General features: G+C 36.6%; 1 protein-coding gene across 2 annotated transcripts in view; it reads right to left on the minus strand.

Moving 5' to 3' along the window:
- Positions 1-260: 260 nt before the first annotated feature.
- The window catches only part of CYTIP (cytohesin 1 interacting protein), a 29,676-nt gene continuing 10,348 nt past the window's right edge, over positions 261-19,588 (minus strand). For both annotated transcript variants that reach the window (XM_082841326.1, XM_082841325.1), the window contains 5 exons: positions 17,266-17,368; positions 16,959-17,052; positions 14,119-14,188; positions 6,051-6,117; positions 261-3,612 (listed from right to left, as the gene is read on the minus strand). In XM_082841326.1, the coding sequence (XP_082697452.1) occupies positions 3,152-3,612; positions 6,051-6,117; positions 14,119-14,188; positions 16,959-17,052; positions 17,266-17,368 (795 nt within the window). In that variant the 3' untranslated portion in view covers positions 261-3,151. The remainder of the gene's footprint in view (positions 3,613-6,050; positions 6,118-14,118; positions 14,189-16,958; positions 17,053-17,265; positions 17,369-19,588) is intronic.

The following is a 19,588-nucleotide window of genomic DNA, read 5'->3' on the forward strand; positions in this document are numbered from 1 at the left end:
TTAAGCCTCTATGTTTGCAGTAATTTGTCAAACAACAACAGAAAGCTAATACAAGTGCAAAGCTTCAATTAAGTAGGTAATACCTCTTAAGAACCGCAAAGAGGTAGGTGTTAAGAGGTCACCCAGATTTTTTTTAATCTTCTTTAAAAACAACCATTTCATTTAAAGTAAGTAAGTAAAGTGAGAGAGAGAGCAGAAAGTTCTGACACTGAAGAATAGCATTCTTTATTTCAAAAAGGTATCAAATTTTTATTTTATTGCCTGTAGTTCTGTAAGGAAATGGATATAAAGCACCAATAATTTTGTGATCTGAAGGATAGTATAGCTGTTAAGTATTATTTACTGTGCTTAGATTGTATACATCCATAGATATTTATACTTTATGATTAGTCACACAAACTGTGTCCAAGTTTGATATTCAGTTCAAACTGGGATTTTTAATACTGTTTGTATCATGCAACTAAGATATAAAAGAATTGAAAAGTAGAAAGTAATAAATAAAAGTTCATTTCAAAAAATATGGTTCCAACCTGTTTGACATGGTGGTGTTCCTTTTAGTCACATGACAGAGTAATTCCCAATAGGCTTGCTTCAAATTTGGCTTATCAATCAATGCCATACTAGAAAAATACATTTTCATAACAAATTATCAATTAATAAGTTCACCAACATTACATATTTGACAACTTTGGGGTTAAAAAAGACTCTTCATTCTTTTCCCAGTAAATTACAGCAAAGTGAGTCCTGTGGTCATTGTGCACCAGAAAATTAGAGAAATGAAATCTTCTAAAGCCCCACTGAGGTCAGACTCAGTCTGAAAAGCTGTGCTATGAGAAATTTACCCACATTTCCACTAAACAAGAGTTTTCATACAACTTGTGAACACACAAAACATGACATACCCTTACTTCCTGTACTTTGGTTAAAAAGTGCTTAACTTTTTTTCCTGAACATATCTAATTCTTGACTCTAATTCTGCTCATCACAGACTACAGCAAAACATGCCATGTGCTTCTTCCCTGTACCATTTTGGGTTTGATATTTACTGTAAGAAAGTATTAAACTATATTTAACACTTAAAACCACTGAAAAGCAAATGACATATTGTCTGCTTTTCCAGATGAACTGTGGTAGTTCTTGAAACATTGTTCACATTGTAGAAGACTTTAAAGTCATCTTTCCTCAAATAAATGTGATATTTCTTTCCCCTTGACTTGGCGAAATAGGATTAACAGATAATACTGCATTCATGTAAACAGATCTTTAACGTGATAATTCTAGCCTACGGTGAGAAATAAGTAGTATCAATCAAATCACAATTGATTTGCAAGCCCTTGTTGAAAATAAATGTATTGCTAACCATGCAGTTATTAATGTGCTTATATCTGAAAACTTGCTTGTGGAAGCGAGAAGGAAGGAACTAGGAAAACAAAATATATGTTTGTTTTCCTATTTACCAAATAGGATTTTTTTTTTCCTATTTACAATATCCTTATTCATGCAATATCTACAACTGCGCATTTTAAATTTTCCTGGGATTGGGGCAGGAGGTAGTCCTGTGGTGATAACTACACAGACCCAGCAAAAGGGTAAGCAATATCTAGAGAGACTAAGCGGGTAGGCTAGAGCTGGGAAGAACTGCCTTCCAATATCAGCACTGCCACCGACCATGGGAACTTCTCCCAATACCTGCTTCCTTATCTGTATGCTTAACATCTCCCTACAGGGTTATTTCGAGGATGACATGGCAAGCATCTACAACCTATTATGCATTCAGTAAATGACAGACAAGATTGCTGTTGTTCCTGTGAAAGCTCTGCTTTTCACAAGAGTGATTCTCAAGCAGAGCCCACTGGATACTTCTGAATTCAGAGACTTAATAGGAAGCAGATCTCAGTTAGAAATCTTTTTCTATTTTATTATTTATTTCTTACCCTACAAGCTTCCTTACCTTCACCTCTTTTTTTTTTCCTCAAAATGACTCACTTTTTACTCAGTTTATTTAAGTGTATCAGTTGCGCTCAAAGTCAACTATCACACACACACACACACACACACACACACACACACGCGGAGTTTAAAATCAGTAAGGACTATTTATTGCATTGTCCAGATTATCTACCCTAGAATATAGGTAATGAGCAGCTTTATCACCAGAACAGAGAAATCATGGACTTTAATGGGTATTGAATAAAAATATGATTGAAAGGCTAGAAGTAATGTGATACTAACATAACTAATAGACAAAAGAGTGCTGAGGCAATAACTATTTGGAATATGTAATATAAAGTGAGGAGTAATGTGGAAAAAAATCTACAGGAGGAAAATACTTTTCCTGACTAATTTTTCAAATTTTAGACATTTGTTCAAAAAAATCACAAGGCTGTAGGATCTTGAGAGAGCTAGACTTGTCATCAATGTTTAGGCAGAACAAAAGTTGAATTAGGTAAGAATGACATCCTCATCCATTTTGTTTAGGCTACCAATAAAAAAGGACTTACTATAGTCTTCCTCAGCACCCATCTTAGATAACATCTTTCCATGGATCTCATAAAGTTTAAACCCCCATATTAAATCGTATACTTCCCGATTTATTGTCATTGTGGACGTAAAAAAGGGCTGATGATCATCTTTGTTTATAATCTTTCATAGATTTGAACAGAAACATTCAAAATTGCCTATTAATAAGCCTCCCCAAAGGCTACCGAGCTTAAGCAAATATAAAGTTTTGTAACCTACCAATTAACCTACAGAAGGTATTCCAAATAATTATATTCTGTCACTTTCTTATTCACACTTGACTCCAAAAAGTTCTCAACATTTTACATGAATAATCTAGAAAATAAATTTTACTCTTGCCTTCACAGGCAGCATTAAAATGAGCAGGCACTTGTGTTAATTTGTTAATATTTTCTAATTTATTACTTAATTTTCCTACTGCCTGCTTGGAACTTGAGTTGTTCTGGTTACAAAAATGATTGAAGGAGCAAACATAATGATACAAAAATTTAAATAAAGTTCACTCTTGCCATGAAATGGGATGTCAGTTTTGCAATCCATCTGCACTTTCCCGCTAAGCTGGGTGGAGTTGGTCTAAATGAATCTGAAGACATTTATGAAATAAGCTAATACGAAAGGGTACTACAACCCATTAAAAGCGACTCTCTTCCTCTTCCACAGCGCGATGAAGGCCAGGGATGAATTTTAAGAGCTGTTTCCGCACACTTCCCCTTCTGCTTTTCCTGGGCAGAGTCCCAAACATGCTTGAGAAGTTGCCTTCCCACAAGGGAGACATGGACCCACTACTAGCAGAACTAATGCTCTGGTTCCTCCTTGAAGAACACCTCTTCAGAAAATCATCCCCATCCTTGAGGACAAAACACTCATCATCTGTGCTTGTCTGCCGGCTGAAGGCTTCCCTGCTCGAGTCTTCAGACACACATGTCTGGTACCCATCCTCACTGTCTATCGTCATGGAGCTCAGGCAGCTCCTACAGCTGCTCTCACTGGATAAGCGACTCCGGTCCAGGAGAGCTGAACCCGGCAGGGGTCCAAACAAAGTTGATTCATCTATGTCCATATTTTCCAAACTTGGGCAGTTAGCTGCATCACCTAGAAAGCAGAAAACAAAGACTACTGGGAAATGGATCTGAGCATCACTCCTTACAAGTACATACACCAAATTTCTCTTTGAAGGGCACAAGAAAGAATAAGGGTAAATAATACTTTTCACTAAATTTTCACTTGCATGAATAAGTAACTGTTCATGAGACCATTCAATAAACCTTATAGTATGATTTTTCAAACTATTTGTTCATGAACTAGTTTCCAGGTAAAAGGGTTCTATGGTGACAAAAATGGTAATGCTAGATTAAATAAACTGAAACAAGAGTCTTCATATGAGAACAGTTCAACTCATCTAACAGTATGCCAGTGTGACTTATGAATTTCCAAAAGAATCATTTCTTATATTATAGTGACCATGCCACCTTTTATTAAAATTATCATAGAAATGGGCTCCAAAGAATATACTTGGGGAAATGCCTCTTATGGATTTTCTCTATTTTAGATCCTCTGATTTTTAGTTACTATCTTTTTTTAATAATTATAAAATTATTATAACATCACTTGAAGTGTATGGGAAACACAGTTATAAAACCTGCCCCTCTAGGCTGATTATTAGAGAATTCAAAGATGTTTAAAACAGAAAGGATATCTTCCAGCCTCGATATGCCCAGTTGATTCTTAGAACACTTTAATACTTAAATGCTTTGAAATGGTAGTGTACCCAGAAAACATCCCTGTCCTAAAATAAGTAATAATTCATTTGAAGAAATTGAATGTTATCTGCTTAGCTGAATTTCTTCATCAACCTTTTATAGCCTACATCTGGGCTCTCCAAACTCAAATTTTAATCTCACACCAACAGCCTGTTCATATCCCACTTGTTTCTGTACTATTTGAGTTGGTTAGTATGCTGCTAAAAGAAAGGAGATTATTTGTAATACTAGCATGAGAAAAACATCATTAGAAGATGACTTTGCTTCAGGAAAAGTAATAGAACCTTACACACTCAGAAATTGTTTTATTTTGTGCTGATAATCTCTAATTCTGCTCTCCTTTGTCCTTGGTTGACACTATAAAAAGAGACTGCTTATTTTTCCATTTGATCTGCAAGGTTGAGTAGGGCCAGCCCTGTGGTGACTAGTTATAATGCTTTCCTTTTTGTTAACAAAACCAATTTTATTTCATCTCCCAACAAGTTGATGAATTTCTTTTGATTGGCAAGCAGTTGGCTTGTAGAAACTCATGCCCTGGATATTTACCGTAGGTCTAGAAAAAGTAAGCTAAAGAACTCCTTCAATCTCTCAAAAAATATGTACAACAATGACCTATGAAAAGTCAAACTCCTTGATTCTGAACTAAGGATCGTGTCTATACAAGGCCACTTCCATAAAGCCATAGAACTGCCTACACTTACCAGACCAAACCCCATCTCCGCTCCAGGATGCTCCGGAAGTAGAGGCAAAGATATCCCAAACACCCTCAAGTCTACAGAAATCCAGGAAGTGGCCAGAAATGTGTGCCTCTGTCTGGTTAGCAAACTTCAGATCCCCCCCAACAAAGCCTGCTATAGGTTTTTAAGAATATTAATTTAGAAACACAGAAAAGAGAAGTAACTCACACATGTTTCAGTTTTTGAAAAAAACAGAACTTTGACACAAGCCCCTAAGCCATAAATTAGTGCCTAATTAAGAATTAAATGTATCCTTCTTCTGTAAACAGATTATCACTTTTAACAAACAGATATTCTAAGGTTATAGAGACGTTAGCTCTGTGTTATCTGAAGAAGATACAACCTATATTTCACACCCACACAGTTAGTGGTTTCAGTGAATTATTTGTATCTACAAGTTCATTCCTCAGGTTATACCAGTCACATGGCAAATGCCACATCAACAAGTTTTAAACTCAACCCTTCTTTTCAGAATGTACACAACAGCAAGAGCCATGCATTTACTGTTATAACGATCCTTCATATTTCTGTTTTGGATTGGAGGGCCATGAGGAAGGATTTCTCTGCATTACTGTAACTTACACAATTTGAGCAAATAATAGGAGCTCCACCCAAGAAGCATGTTACCATTCCCAGCTTCAAGAGTTTCTGAGAACTACCCAGCCCCTGAACCACAGATGTTCTCAGGAATTTAATTCATCTGCTGAAGTAGTAGGAAAATCAGGCAATCATTCATATTACTCTTCTAAAATCCCCAGGTGCCTCTTGAGAGCGAATGCACACATGCACCTGTGTCCATGTTTTCATATGCATGTGTTCTGTGTATGGAGGAGGGGGTGTGATGATGACTTACCCCTCCTCCAAATACAGTGGTCACTCCAAAAGCCATGCCAAAGAAACACAGGCTACTATTCTCAATCCATGCTAGGCAATTTTTTTTCTTGTAATGATGATAATCTTAAAACAATTTAGAGGCAGAAATACTGAAAGAATGAAATGTAAGTGTGGTTTCTGAACAGGAAATCACATTTACCATGAAGCAGGCGCTGTTCCTGTAACTGCAGAGATCTGAACTCCACCCATTTTCTCTTCAAGGTTTGCTGAGAAAGAAGAAAAGCGCTAATTATTTGGAAACCCCAGTGAAGATAGCAATTTACTTCCAGGTGTTGAGATTTGTCATTATTTTTTTTTCATTTCTTTCTATCACTAACAATCCCTCCCACTCATTTGAAAGATTCTTTTTCTGTATAAAAGCAGAATATTGGGAACACTAATTTCTCAAGAAATAATCTAGTATCACCAACAAGTTGAAACAATGATGTCATTTCAATAGAAACAACAGATAATAGAAACAATGATATTTGTATTTTTTTAATTTAAAAATATTAGAGAAACAGATTGCTTAGGTTTGTGTCCATTTACTAGCCTTTTCGGCAAGGCTTTTACACTCTAGGCTTCTTCCATCAGCAATATGAGAACAACAACAGAACCTAAACCTGGGAATTGTCATGAGGATTAAATGCATTAGTAAATGTAAAATGATTGGAACAGTGGGTACAGCTTAGTAAATGTTCAAAAAATACCATGATCATTTTGAATGGATACAGAAGACGTGGTATACGTATACAACGAAATATTACTCAGCCATAAAAAAAGAACGAAATAATGTCATTTGCGGCAACATGGATGGACCTAGAGATTATCATACTAAGATAACTTAGATTATCATACTAAGACAGGAAAGATAAATACCATATGATGTCACTTATATGTGGAATCTGAAATATGATACAAATAAACTTATTTACAAAACAGAAACAGACTCACAGACATAGAAAACAAACTTATGGTTATCAAAGTGGGAACGGGAGGACGGATAAATTATGAGTATGGGATTAAGAGATACACACACTATACATAAGATAGTAAACAACAAGGGTTTATTGTACAGCATAGGGAACTACATTCAGTGTCTTGTAATAACAAGTAACGGAAAAAAATCTGAAAAAAAATAGATGTATAACTGAATCACTTTGCTGTACACCTGAAACTAATACAATATTATAAATCAACTACACTTCAATTTAAAAAAAAAAAAACACCATCATTCTATAAGCCTGGGGCACTAAAATAGTCTTTTCTGCTGGATATCTACTTATTTTCTATACCCAAAAGGGGAAGCTGACCAGTTCTAAAAGGCTTTCTTGGAGGGCTAAACTTAGAACACTGTAAGCACCCTGACTTCTTAACTGCTTCCTTCCTTGGCTATCCCGCACATGAGAGCAGTGGCCCAGGGAAAGATGAAATGGCTGCTGTAATGGTCACGACTGCACGTGAGGCCTGGCCTAGCCCACAGGCTGGAATCAAAAGTCAACCAAGCAGAAGGCATCTGACAAGGCAAAAAGGCTCCTTCTTCCTCCCCCTTTTTTCTCTTTACTCCACCCCTTCCTTTGCCATTTCAGGTCCCCACAGCAAGTCCAGCAGGTAAGAACAGCTCAGATTTGCCTGGGGACACTTATCCTGAAGGACAGCCAGCCTAGTTGGAAACAAGTGGTCCTTTGTACAAATCAATCTGGAAGGGGCAGGTGAAGGCTAAAAAGGAAGAGGGGGAAAAAAGCACATTTGGAAGGGGAAGACTGAAGGAAAAGAAAATATTACAAGAATGTCATTAAGTGTTTAAGGGGGAAAGTGGCTGGTTTCTCAGTTCAGGGATTGAACAATCACTGGGCAGGATTTTCCAAGCCTTGATAAGAGTAACATTTAGCAGCAATCATTATGATTGTCAATATAATATGCAATCAATGAGGCCAAGCCATAAAATACCTGGCTCAGTTAATTTCTTGTTCTTTCTGTACTATAATATAGTCTACCTGGCTATGAGACTGCTGGGCTACCTGAATTACAGCTCTTGTAAACCTGTGGTCATGTGAAGGTCAGAGTTAGGAAACCAGGAAGTACAGAACTAGCAGGGATCTGGCATATATACCAAGTCCTTTTTTCTTTCTTAAAGAGGTTTATCTCTTGCAAGAGAATAGAGTCTAGTTGGGGAGCATAAGGATAGACTGATGCTCAAAACTAATTATAGGGAGAAGAGGAAGTTGTATTTCTGCACTTACTATGCAGAAATACAAAGTTAGAGCTTGCCAAACAGTTTCTGTGAAAGTCAAGGTTTTTAAATGTCAAATCTGTTGATTTGTCCCAGTCATCTAAGTATGTCGTCACTTAAACCAAGAAAATACCAATGCAAAGAGCAGATGTGTCAAAGTGACTAAGAGTTTTTAGTCTATATTGAAGCTTCCTTATTTTCCTCAGAGTCAGCCTATTATTAATATCACAGTAGTGTATCTGGACAAATCTAACCTCTCACTGTTAGAAGAAAATTAAAGTACATGTGAGATTTAACCCTACTGGATCACGTCACCTCACTGTGCCTAGCTCAGTACGCCTGGTACATAGCAGATGCTCAGTAAATATTGGCTAAATGAATAAATGAAAGGATGGCTTCCTGGAATAACACTCAGCTATCACAGACTGGATATTTTGGTTGAACATATCTCCAACGTTTTCATTCTACATGAGACATATAGCTAAACATTTTCACGGCACTTTACTATTTTTATAGTGCTTTCATGGATAATATGCTGTTTAATTTTTCTAACTGTCCTAAAAAGTTCCAGACTAGAAAATAAAGGTTTAATGTAGCAAAATATTTCCCAAGGGCTACAAACACAGTAAATATCAGAGCTGGATTAAAAAGTAGGTCCCTCAGCCCACTAGATGTACTGTTTTCATGTTAAACATTTGAATCACAGGCCATGAGAAAGGGAATCCCTGAAAACACAGCTCAGAAGGCACCATTGTTTCTAAAGAAGAGGTTATGGCCCCACAAAGAGTCTTTGAGGGACACAATGCACACGTAGGATGCACAAGCTAAATGTCATTGTGTGAAGGGGAAGCCAGCCTGACTCTGGTTAATAGGTCAGACCCAGACATTTCTGGCTCAAGAGATGAGCTGGAAATCTCATAATTTCAAGATTAGAAAAGGAACAGAAATGAAAGAAAGTGAGCAGAAATGAACCCAAAAGTCTTCTGGACCTGGAGAAAAAGAAAGAGGTCACAAGGAAATTGGACCCTATGGCGATAGTTTAAATGCAATTATGTGAGGCAGAGACAAAGACAAGTTTCCTGCTTGAGAGAAGAACCTTGGCTGAAGCTCCACCATTGTGAAAAGGAGCTGAGCAAAGCTGTTGAGGGCGACTAAAGCTCATGGAGAGCATGTACCCAGAGAAGCAGGAGCACATAAACGTAGCCTCATGACCTGAACTGAGCAGCACACCGGCCCTCCAGGGAAGGCATCCAAGCTGCCAGACCTGGCTTTAGACCAGAAGCCTTGAAGTGCAGAGCAGAGGCCACTGCCCAACTCACACTGAGTGGAAGGGAGAGGCCCAGGGAAATGGGCAATCCAGACTCCGGAGCTCCACAGAAGTTTAATGAAAAGAAAGACAACAAAACTGATAATCAGGACATGGACTCTCTACAACAAAATAAAAATAGAAAAGTGTTCAAAGACTTTAAAATAAGAATATTTACAATCCTCTGAGAGAGAAATGTGATGTTCCTAAGAATAAGAAATTTGAAACAAAGGAAGAACAGATAGACACGAAAAAGAACTATTCGAAAATAAAAAATTAACTTTTAAAACTCAAGAGAAAAAACACATTCTATACAGAACACAGACAACATTACTGAAGATATTACTAAAGAATTCAAAAATAACATAACAGTGAAAAGAACTGAAAAAAAGAATATAGATATAGATGTATACACACATGTATGTATAACTCAGTCACTTCGTTGTACACCTGAAATGAACACAATATTGTAAATTGACTATACTGCAATAAAAAATAACATAACAAAAAAGATAAAGTGATACAAAATCTGAAGTGGTTAGGAAGCATGGAAAGTAAATCAAAAGACTCTGAAATATGTCTAACAGAAATTTCAGAAGATAATCCAGGGAATGATGAGGAAGGTGTATTCAAAAAGGCCAAGCTGATAATTATCCAAGACTGAAGAAAGTCAGAAGCCTTTAGACTGGAAGGACACTGCAAGTTCCAAGCAGTGTAAATTTAGAAATGAATCCAGACCTAATCACATTGTGGTGAAACTGTAAATCAGGAAAGACAAAAGAACACCTTAAAAGCAACCAGCAAAAAATGAAAAATTGCCCAAAATTGAAATACTGGGTTTTGAAAAGAGCTTAAAAATGGGAAATCCTCTAGAAAGAATTACCAAGAAAAAAAAAAAAATAGAAAGAAGGCATAAAAAGTAGTACAAATGAAAATGGGGACACAAGCACAGCTGCGATAGAAAAGAAAAAGATGAGAACAGAATGTTTATTATCAACTTCAGGCAATAAATTTGAAAATTTTAAAATTTTATTAACAAAAACATCATTCAATAAACCTGGCTCAAACAAACAAACAAAAATAGAAAGCCTGAGCAGTCTTATGGCTAATAAAGAAACTGAAACAGAGTTTAGAAGTATTCACATCAAAAAGAAACACAAGCCCAGATGATTCAGATAGCGTTACAAGAATTCTACCAGACGACAAAAAGGGGAAGAGACTCCTCACCTCATGCTAAGAGTCCAGTAAATTTGATACCAAAACTAAAAAAGATAGTCTGAGAAAAGAAAATTACAAGCCATTCTACCTGTAAGATGAAGTTACCCTCAACAATGCTAAAGAAAATGTTATCAAATCAAATCTACAAGTATATTAAAAAGATGATAAATTATGACCAGGTTGGATTTATTATAGAAATGCAAGGGTGGTTTTACATTAGAAAATTTTTAAATGTTATTCACCAAATTGACAGATTTTTAAAAATAAATAAATGAGACCTCCTCAACACTTATAGAAAAAAAGTATTTGATACAATTTAATACACGAGCACTGTAAAAACTATCAGAAAACTTGGTGTAGAAAGGAACCTCCTTAACCTGAAAAGTATAACCCTAGAGACAGGAAAGAATCAAAAGAATTCCCTTTAAGGTCAAAAGCAAAGCAAGGATGCCTACTATTTTAGCTTCTATCCATCATTGTATTATAGGCCTTAACCAGTGTAGCAAAATAAGAAAAAGAGCTAAATATCATTCTCAGCAGATCGTTATTATCTTCATGAGAAACTCAAAATAATCTGTAATTTATTAGAAATTATATAGTTTAGCAGGGTGTTTGACTATACAGCACAGAAAAATTGATTTCACACATCTACACATTAATCTCAATCAAAACATTATTTTTAATAAAGAAACTATAATAAGAACAAAAATCATTTTACAAAGGAATAAATCTAATAAAAGCTGCATAGGATCTATCTGCATAAAATTATAGGAATTTATGGAAAGTAAATAATTAAAAATTATTTACTGAGATAGTCTGTCAGTAAGATAACTCAATACCATATGGATGTCAAGTCTCTTCCAATTGATCTATCTATATAAAGCCGTATTATCTATCAAAGCTCCAACATACATTCATAGAACTTAACAATCTGATTCTAAAATGTATACAGACAATCAAAGGGCCAAGAATAACCTGGAAAGCTTGCCCAATCAGACATCAATATTTATTACAAAGGTACAATAGCTGAGTTTGAAATAAACAAATTGATCAATGGATCAGAATTGGAAGCCTGTAAGATCCATTCATATCTGGAACTAGCTTAAAAATAGAGGTTTTACTGCAGGTCCGTTGGGGAAAAAGAAGGACTGTATAAAATAAATGGTACTGGGAGAACTGAGTACTCAAATAGAAAAAAATAAAACAAAATTGGAATCCTATCTCATACTACATACAAAAATTAATTCTGAATGAATTAAAGACTTGGATATTAAAAAGCTTTAAAACTTTTAGAAGAAAATATAGAAAATGCAGAGTACCTTACAAAGGATAAACAATTAGGAGCTCCCTCATAAACAAAATATCAAAGGAACAAAGCGTTCGAAGTGCTAAGGAGACAAAACACCAACTTAGAATAATTCAATTACCTATAAAACTCTCTATAGTAGCAGTGAAATAGATATTTTTCAATAAAGACCCACCTACCCTCACTAAAGGAGTATAATACTACAGCAAGAAGGAAAGTAAACCCGGAGGTAAAGAACAGAATACAAGAAACAAGGGCAAGGCTGACAGTTCACAGGTTGGTATACTTGTTTACCAGCTGTTAAGAAAAAAAACCTGTCTTTTTCATTTTAAAAATGGATAGAATTTTCTCAAGTAAGCAATAATAAGGAATATGGAGGCTTAAATGGACATTTAAACATGTTAAGGTCCTCATGATGTTCTGGGAGAGGATGGAGATGTTGAAAATTTTCTAGGTTAGAAAAAATAATAAAGTATGTATATTAAAAGTTCAAGAGAAAATGTTCAAAGAACAGAAAATGCTTAGAAGCATGCAAATATGTGTTGTGCAATAGAGTTCTTTATTCCATGAAACATAAACCTATTTTTCACTTGTGTTTTAAATAACATCACTAGTTTACATTCTACATTTCTTTCCTTTTTTTTTTTACAAAAGCCTGAAAAAGCCAGTTTTACTTTTTTGAAAATGATGTTCACTAAGACTCTCTCTTTTGCAGAAACAAATTAACTTTCGACAGTTTAAAAAACCTAAACATAATATGAAGAACTATTTACTCCTTACAAAAATTTAATGATAAAATGTTAGAGGCACCCCTTTTAACATGAAGAAGATGACTCACTATTTATAACATCCTGAGGGTCCTAGCCAATATTGTAAGAGAAGAAAAAATAAACTAGTTGAATAATTGGGAGTAAAGGGGCAAAACTTTCATTATTTGCAGATGATACTATGTTTATATAAAAAAATCCAAGGGAATCTACAAACATATTACTAGAATAAAGGGAGTTCAGCAAGACTCCTGGATTTAAAACTTTACACAAAAATCAATAGCAATAAGCAGTTGAAAATGTAAAAGACCACATTAATTATAGCAAAAAAATTAGAAGGTATATAGGAATAAATATAATCAAAGATATATAGAAATGTATGAAGAAATTACAAAATGTTTTTGAAGTACATAAAAGACCTGAATGGAAAGAGAGATCCTGTGTTTGAAGTAAGGAAAGCAAAAACCATAATAACGTCGATTGATATCATTTATTCTATAAATACGATTCATTCAATTACTATCACAGTCTGAAGAGGACTTTCTTCTGATGAATTTTATAAATTGATTCAAAAGATCACAGCGGTAAGCAAAATGACAAGAATATAAAACCAATGTTGACAAAGAAGAAAACAGGTCTTGTTGATGAATTAAATGTGGTAGAAGGGAGGAATAAAAGATAAAGTAGGAATATACTAACTCTACCCTCCTGAGCTCAATAACTGAGCGCATCCTGAGATGCACATGAGCGAGGGCCTAGACTTCATGGTCTGCCAGAACCTCACCAGTCTAGGAAACTGAGATTTTTAAGACCCTCAAATAGCCTAGAGAATTTTCACTGAACATCCTGCATTGTACACTATCTCCTGTAAACTTTAATTTCCTCTTCAAAGTTGACACTGTATTTGCCAGTGAAAGTAGATACAAGGACAGCCACAGGAGTAGAGGGAGATGATTTTTGTAGTAAGAATGAGGCAAAATGAAAGGACGCAGAGGAGGACAACAGAAAAACAAAAATCCCAGGCCCTCCTGCACACATATATAGCACTTGGGAAAATGATAAAAAGACAGCTTCTACTTCTTTGGTTTTTTCCAAACAAAATGTAAATTGAAAGAGATCACAGGTGCATTAATGAAAAGTTCTTCAGGTGATGTGCCTTCCTGTTGCCTTTCTGAGCCTCATAGACATGCAGAAGAAGGAAGGAAGAAAGTGATTTGCCCTGGTTTGTGGAATTTAATATTCCTGCAAAGGTAATTGTATGGCTCTTGATAATTCAGCAGTTTAGTCTCATCACGACATTTCATCTTCAAGGGCTATCTCAATTCTTCAAATAGATCTTTATTCTACCACTCACATTCAAGGATGAAAAATGTGTCTCACTGTATTAAATTAAATTACCTTTAAAACTTGCAGCTTTGCCTCAAGCTCTGTTCTTTTGAGAATCATTGTTCCATTAAGAGTCTCTATCCTGTTTGAAGAAAAAAAGGAGGGGGAGGGGAATAGCATGAGTGATTCTTTCAAACAAGTACCATCCTTATGGAGTACTACACTTTGAGCACAGGCTATCCTTAAAAAGTAACGTAAATGTTACCATTCTCACGGCACTTCAAGTATCTGGATGTAAGCCAAACCTTCTGACAACATTCTAAGAAAGAATATGGAAAATAAATACTCTCTTTGAGAGGGTGACTGAAAGAAAAGACTCTGGTTTATTTGTAAACTGTAGCTCATTTTATAGAAGCCCCTATATGGCAATGACGGTTGTTCTCTGCTAGAACCTATTCTTGTGTGGTCCGGGTGAGTCACCTCCTTCATTTGGTGAATATTTATTGGGCATCTACTATGTGCCAGACTCCAGACATCGTGCTAAAAGTGAGGGATACAGCAATGAAAACAGGCACTAGGGACTTTCAAACAATGGAGTCAAGAAGCTATTTCTTTAAACAAGGGAAAATCCTTTCTTCCCTAAGATTCTAGGAAATTTTACCTCTGTAAATTGCCTTAATTTTGGAACTAGAACAAATAGAACCAGAACTACTACGAGATAATAACTTTCATATGACTCTCATCTCAAAACCTTTTAAGCGTACAAACTTTAATCTTAGAATTATCCATCTAATGGTGTTCTTTCTCCCTATACCAAATGCCCTTCTAAAAATAAAAAGACTTGCTCTATCCTGAGTGATCTGATTTGTTTTGTGGGCTCAAGTTAGATGCCATCAATCTGCATAAGATAAATATGATATGTGAGTTATACAACTAAGCATTTTTAAAATATTGGTTCAAATTCATTTTGATAAATAAGCTGTAACTCTATAAAGACGCAAGAAAATTTTCAAGACATGGTAAAATAATAGTATTAAATGCAGAGACCAGTTTCCCTCTATTTCCAACAGCATTATGCCCAAGATAATGAGATGATAGCAAGAGAACGCGTTGTCTGCTTTCTCATTAGCGGGTCTTGACTCTGGGCGACAGTGACAATCCCTATGAATCTATTTGGCACTTTAATGTTGACCTGCCCTGCCCAAGCAATAGATGTCTGTGGGCAGAACTGCAGCCATAGATTGGCCGCTCTCTTCAGTATTTGTACAAACGGTCTCTCATCTTCCTTATCTCTGGATTTCCAATTGTCTCCACCCAATACTCTTTAATTATCCACTTGAGGTCTGCCCACTTTACCCATCTGGAATATAGGTTTCTGTTTCTAATCACCAGCATGTTCCCCTGGACTCTATATGATTCCTACCTTATAGACTCAAGTTTCTCTGGAGCTCAAGTGGCCCCAACCTTTACCCTGAACTCATAGGATTCACAGAGTTGGACTCAGTCCTCTACCACCACCAGTCATCTTTCAAAACTACTCTCACACAAACCCCAAAGAAATAGTCTTTGAAGTTTTAGACTAGAATCACTAAAGAGTGTCCAGCAGATTTTTTATTGGCAGCTTACAAGGAGCAGCTGTGGTGTAGCTGGAGAATAGGGCCTGGCCTCCAGAGCAGATGGTCAAATCCCAGCCCTGGCATTTACTAGATGGTTGGTCTTAACTAAACCTCATTTCAGCCTGAGTCACTTCATTTATAAATAGGAATATAACTAACTTCTGTGAAGAATAAAGGAGATGATCAGAATAAATTCTAAAACTATTAAGGCTGGCTGGTGAGGCCCATACTCTGCTCCCTGGAGAACTCTCTGTCTTCATTTCTTACTATATTCTTCCTAATTCACCAACCACCAATTACACTGGCTTCCTCTCTATCCCTTGAATATGCCAAGCCCACTTTGAGAACTCAGAGACCTCTCCCTTTATCTGAAATGTTCTCACCAGGAGTTCATCTAACCATCCCTTCTCTTCATTTCGCTCTCAGCTCAAAGCTCACCTTCTCAGAAAGGACCACTTTAAACACTTAAGCTAAAATAGCAGCCCTCTCACTCAATGTTCTATCCCATTTCTTGTTTTACTTTCTTTATAGCAGTTATCAATAATTGAAATATCAAAATTACTTATTGTTGCAGGCTCTTCTTACCTATCTCCTTCCACAATAAAGCAATAGAAGAGTCTTTATTTCTCCTGAGCCTATCACAGAGCTGGAAACATAGTATTTGCTCAATAAATATCGTTTTAGTAAATGGGTGAATTCCATCTTTTAACTAATTACTAAGGTCTTATTAGTTACTAAGGGTGGAAATGTCAGTTGAATCTCTAACTGGGGAAACAAATGTCCCATTAGTAAGTTGGGAATAGTAGCAGATGTGAGTGTGTGTGTTGCACGGCATGAGGGCCGAGCAGACTGTTCTTTCAAACAGAACACTAGGAGAGAAAAACAATTGGCTGGTGGTAGAAGAGGAAAAAACTCAGCCCTTCTGACCTTTCATTTGTTCTAACCACAGGATTATATCAGCCATGGAAATTGAACCCATTCCTCTCTGTCCAAAGAGAATGTGTGCCAGTTTAATTGAATTTGAATTAAAAATAAAATTTAAAAAATGCTATCCCACCCACTCAGATGTTTGGGCTATTGATGTCCTCTGACTTCAGATGTTGACAACATGTTCAAGTTTGAGGAAACCTTGAGAAACAAAAGGAACTGATAAAAACGTCTGTACCCAATCCCCAAGCTATGGTGCACTGCCTCCCTTCTTGTGATCCTGAACAAAAAGCCTATTCATTCACTCAACAGGCATTATGAGAGACCGTAACATTTTTGAAGCCCCACGGGAAGCAGCCAGATAGTTACATTAGCAGGTTTCCTGATGATCTGATCAGGTCAACAACTTGTTTGTGGGTGAAACCTTCTGTGCTCACACCATTGATATTTGCAAGGACATCACCTGGGAGATGCCAAGAAAAATGAGTGTTAAAACGGTTGGTTAAACAATCTTTCCTGACCCACGAATGAAATAAAACAAGCAAGACCCAAACCTTGGCAACATAAAGGAGTTAAGGAAATTCAAAGCAACAATCATGTTCTGACCTTCACTATCAAAAAAGTTATTTTTCTTGCTATTTAAATAATTCCTAACATGAGCATAGTTCTAACTTACCAGCTTGCAGGCCAGCGCAGTGTGCCGGGCTATCCTCCTGGATTTTGCAGATCAGGGTGCACATCTCTGAGGAGCAGGTGTTCTGGTTTTGGAGCCTGTAAGTCTGTAAAATTAAAGGGATACATAATTACCATTACCAAATAAAAAACAGATTACCATTACCAAAAAACTCAAAATCTATTTGTTAAAAAAATATTAAGTGGTATCAGTTACCTTAAGCAGCATAACAGATAAGTGCAAAGAACAACTTGGGAAGCTTTTCTGAATATAAACTAAATCTAAGTACCAATCTTACACTTCTCCCACACAATCTGTAGCTGACTCCATTCATAAAAAATACATCTGGCTTAAGAAAGAAAGTAGGGTAAGACTGGCTTAAGACTTTAAGACTTTCAAGCCTAAGAGACCACCTGATGCTATCATTATCGCATATTTAACAAGAAAAATTTGGTTTCTCTTTTCCCAATGGGCTAAAACAATAATGGCCAAGAGCAGAGAGAAAAATCTCTATGTGGTTCTCCCGAGCTAAAGTACTTATTACAGGAGCATATGAAACAGTACATACCCAGCAAGGGAGATATGCCAACAATAATTATTTTAAATCAGAGTTCTGCAAATAATGACAATCTGCCCTGCATTCATTCAAAAGCACTATGATTGACTCAATTACCTTCATTCCTGAGCGCTCGGTGGTACATCTGCCCTAAATACTCATTCATTAGCCACTTGACTAAATTAGAAAAAGTTATGCTTCGCCTCTGGCCTCAATTTGGCAAAAGCAGCTTGTTTTTGTTTTTGTTTTTGTTTTCGATTTGTACCAAGAACACAGCACAAGTGTTTGGTGAATAGAGTGGCCCAAGGACCTATATTTTTCTTTTTCACATATTTAAGTTATGAGGTCTTGCTGCATGTAGAATCAAAATCAGCATTCTGAGTTGAGTAAGTCTTCTAAACATCTGTTTCCTAAAATTAAACCACATTCCAGCACTGCTTCCCTGTGGAAAAATGAATGTCCGATGTTCATTCCTTTTGGTATTACAGACCTCCAGGCTCCAGAACCAGCAGAACCAGAAGTCAGTCAAACTTCTAGAAACTTGACTTTGTTAACCTAAGAGATTTCTATGTACTCTGCAAGGCATTTAGAATCCCCATATCTTAAAGATAGAGGGGTCTTTCAGAGATTGTGTAATCTACTTTCCATCTATGCCAGAGATCCCTTTAACAGTTTTTCTGCCAGGGAGTCTTCTTGCCACAGCCCAGGCCCTTCAAGAGATGGAAGGGTGGTCTGGTTCATGGAGGACATGAACCAAAGCTATAACAGACCCTCCTTTGGGAAACCACTGTTATAATGATTCTCATTAGCAGTGAGAGTCTACCCTCCATGTCCAGGGAGGAAGGTGAGTACAGTGAAGGGGAAACATGTTAATTGATGTAGCCTGCACCTGTGTATATGTTTGCAACAGGTATAAAATTTGTGGCTTAGAGAAGGAAAGGCAGAGGTCCCCAAGTTTTGGAAAGAAATTATTAGTTGGATATTTCTCTCTTTTATCCAGTCTTCTAGCTCAATCATTTCCTAGAGACACAAAAGTACATTGCCTTTCTCATGCCTGATAGCCTTCATTCTAACAGTTGTCGTTTGCTGATCTTCTACTGGAACCAGGCACATTACTAAGTACTTTATGCGTTAGTTCATTTGAAGTGCCTAAGAACCCACTAAGGTAGCACTGAAAGAATATGAACTCAGGTGTACATGAATCTAAGGTCTATCTTCCTGCCAAATTACTACATTACTCTCTGTAGCAGCAAAAAACTAGCACCCATGGAAACCAGAGGAGGTGGACTTGTTCTCTCCCAGCATGCCCTGCACCTGGTAGACAAGGGCCCAAATACGTGTTAATGATGGGGGCACAATAAGGGTACGTGAGGTTCTATCTGGTCTTCAAAATGTTCCCAGAGCATGTCCCCTATTTGATGACTACTACAAATCTTATGAGTACTAGAGAATAGGTTATGGCGTAGAGCTGGTAATGGAAAGCATACACCATAAGGGAATTTGCAGAGGAGTGGATCCTTGCATCACTAAGATAGCACAGACATGCTGCAGTCCAGAGGTGAAGCCATTAGCTCACATGAGTCCACAAAGTTTCAGGGCACTATAGCCTGCTGTCTACTAATGATAGTTTTGATTCTTGCTTCATGTAGAGTGTTTATGGTATAAGGGAGAAACATGGGGGAAGCAGTGACATGTCTATAGAAAAATGAGAAGAGATCCTCTCTGGTTACATTAAGTAAGAGTAAGTGAGTAGACTTTGCTCCTGTTTTC

This window comes from Leucopleurus acutus, assembly GCF_964270905.1.
Source record: "Leucopleurus acutus genome assembly, chromosome: 6".
In the NCBI taxonomy this organism is placed as follows: domain Eukaryota; kingdom Metazoa; phylum Chordata; class Mammalia; order Artiodactyla; family Delphinidae; genus Leucopleurus; species Leucopleurus acutus.